Source organism: Gavialis gangeticus, unplaced genomic scaffold, assembly GCF_001723915.1.
Source record: "Gavialis gangeticus isolate Ggan-Ray unplaced genomic scaffold, GavGan_comp1, whole genome shotgun sequence".
Taxonomy (NCBI): Eukaryota; Metazoa; Chordata; order Crocodylia; family Gavialidae; genus Gavialis; species Gavialis gangeticus.
This window is the reverse complement of record NW_017729012.1, coordinates 3,085,574-3,086,256: the sequence shown is the minus strand read 5'-3', so window position 1 is coordinate 3,086,256 and position 683 is coordinate 3,085,574. Positions and strand designations below refer to the sequence as shown.

The window sequence follows — 683 nt, the reverse complement described above, 5'->3', positions numbered from 1 at the left end:
CCGCAGCCACTGCTCGGGGCAGCGGCCCAGGAGCGCCACAACGCCACTTCACTACAGTCGAGGTCCTGGAACGTATCCATACTTGTTACATTGTAAAGTGGGTTCCCTTGATGCGAGTTCGAGTTGCACACTGCTTTCCAGGACCGCGTGTACCGCATCAAGCAAGGGAAACCGGCACGCACAACTCATCTTTGCTTGTGAGCCACGTGTATGCGGCACGAATTTGAGTTACAGATGCTTTCCAGCAAGGCGTGTACCGCATCAAGCGAGGGAAACCTGCACGCGCAACTCGTTGGTGCTCGTACCCCCTTTTCCTGAGGGGTCAGGCTTGGAGTGACACCCCCCCCTTCCCCGGGAAACATGAGTCAGCCCGGCCCTGCTGTGACTCGACGGGCCCTGATCCTGGAGGGGGGGCACTCACTGTCCACGAAGGCCTTGCACTCCTCCCGCAGCTCCGCCGTCTGCTGCGCCACGCCCGGCTCCAGCACCCGCAGCTTGTTCAGCTCGTCGAAGTACAGCCCCGCGCCACCCAGCAGCTCACGGGCCATGGCCGCCGCCTGCGCCCAGGGGCCTCAGTCTACCCGCCGGTGGAATGGGCGCAGCAGCGCCCCCCGCGCGGTGAGACTCGCCTACCCACGGCCTCCGGCTGCCACGGCGACAGCCCCGCCCCCCGCGCGGAATGT

General features: G+C 64.9%; 1 protein-coding gene across 2 annotated transcripts in view; it reads right to left on the bottom strand.

The window, feature by feature from the left end:
- The window catches only part of IFT20 (intraflagellar transport 20), a 4,171-nt gene extending 3,495 nt beyond the window's left edge, over nt 1-676 (bottom strand). Inside the window, exon 1 of one of the 2 annotated variants that reach the window (XM_019511040.1) lies at nt 422-676. In XM_019511040.1, the coding sequence (XP_019366585.1) occupies nt 422-548 (127 nt within the window). In that variant the 5' untranslated portion in view covers nt 549-676. The remainder of the gene's footprint in view (nt 1-421) is intronic. The other variant, XM_019511039.1, reaches the window with a different exon arrangement.
- Between the last annotated feature and the right edge of the window lie 7 nt (nt 677-683).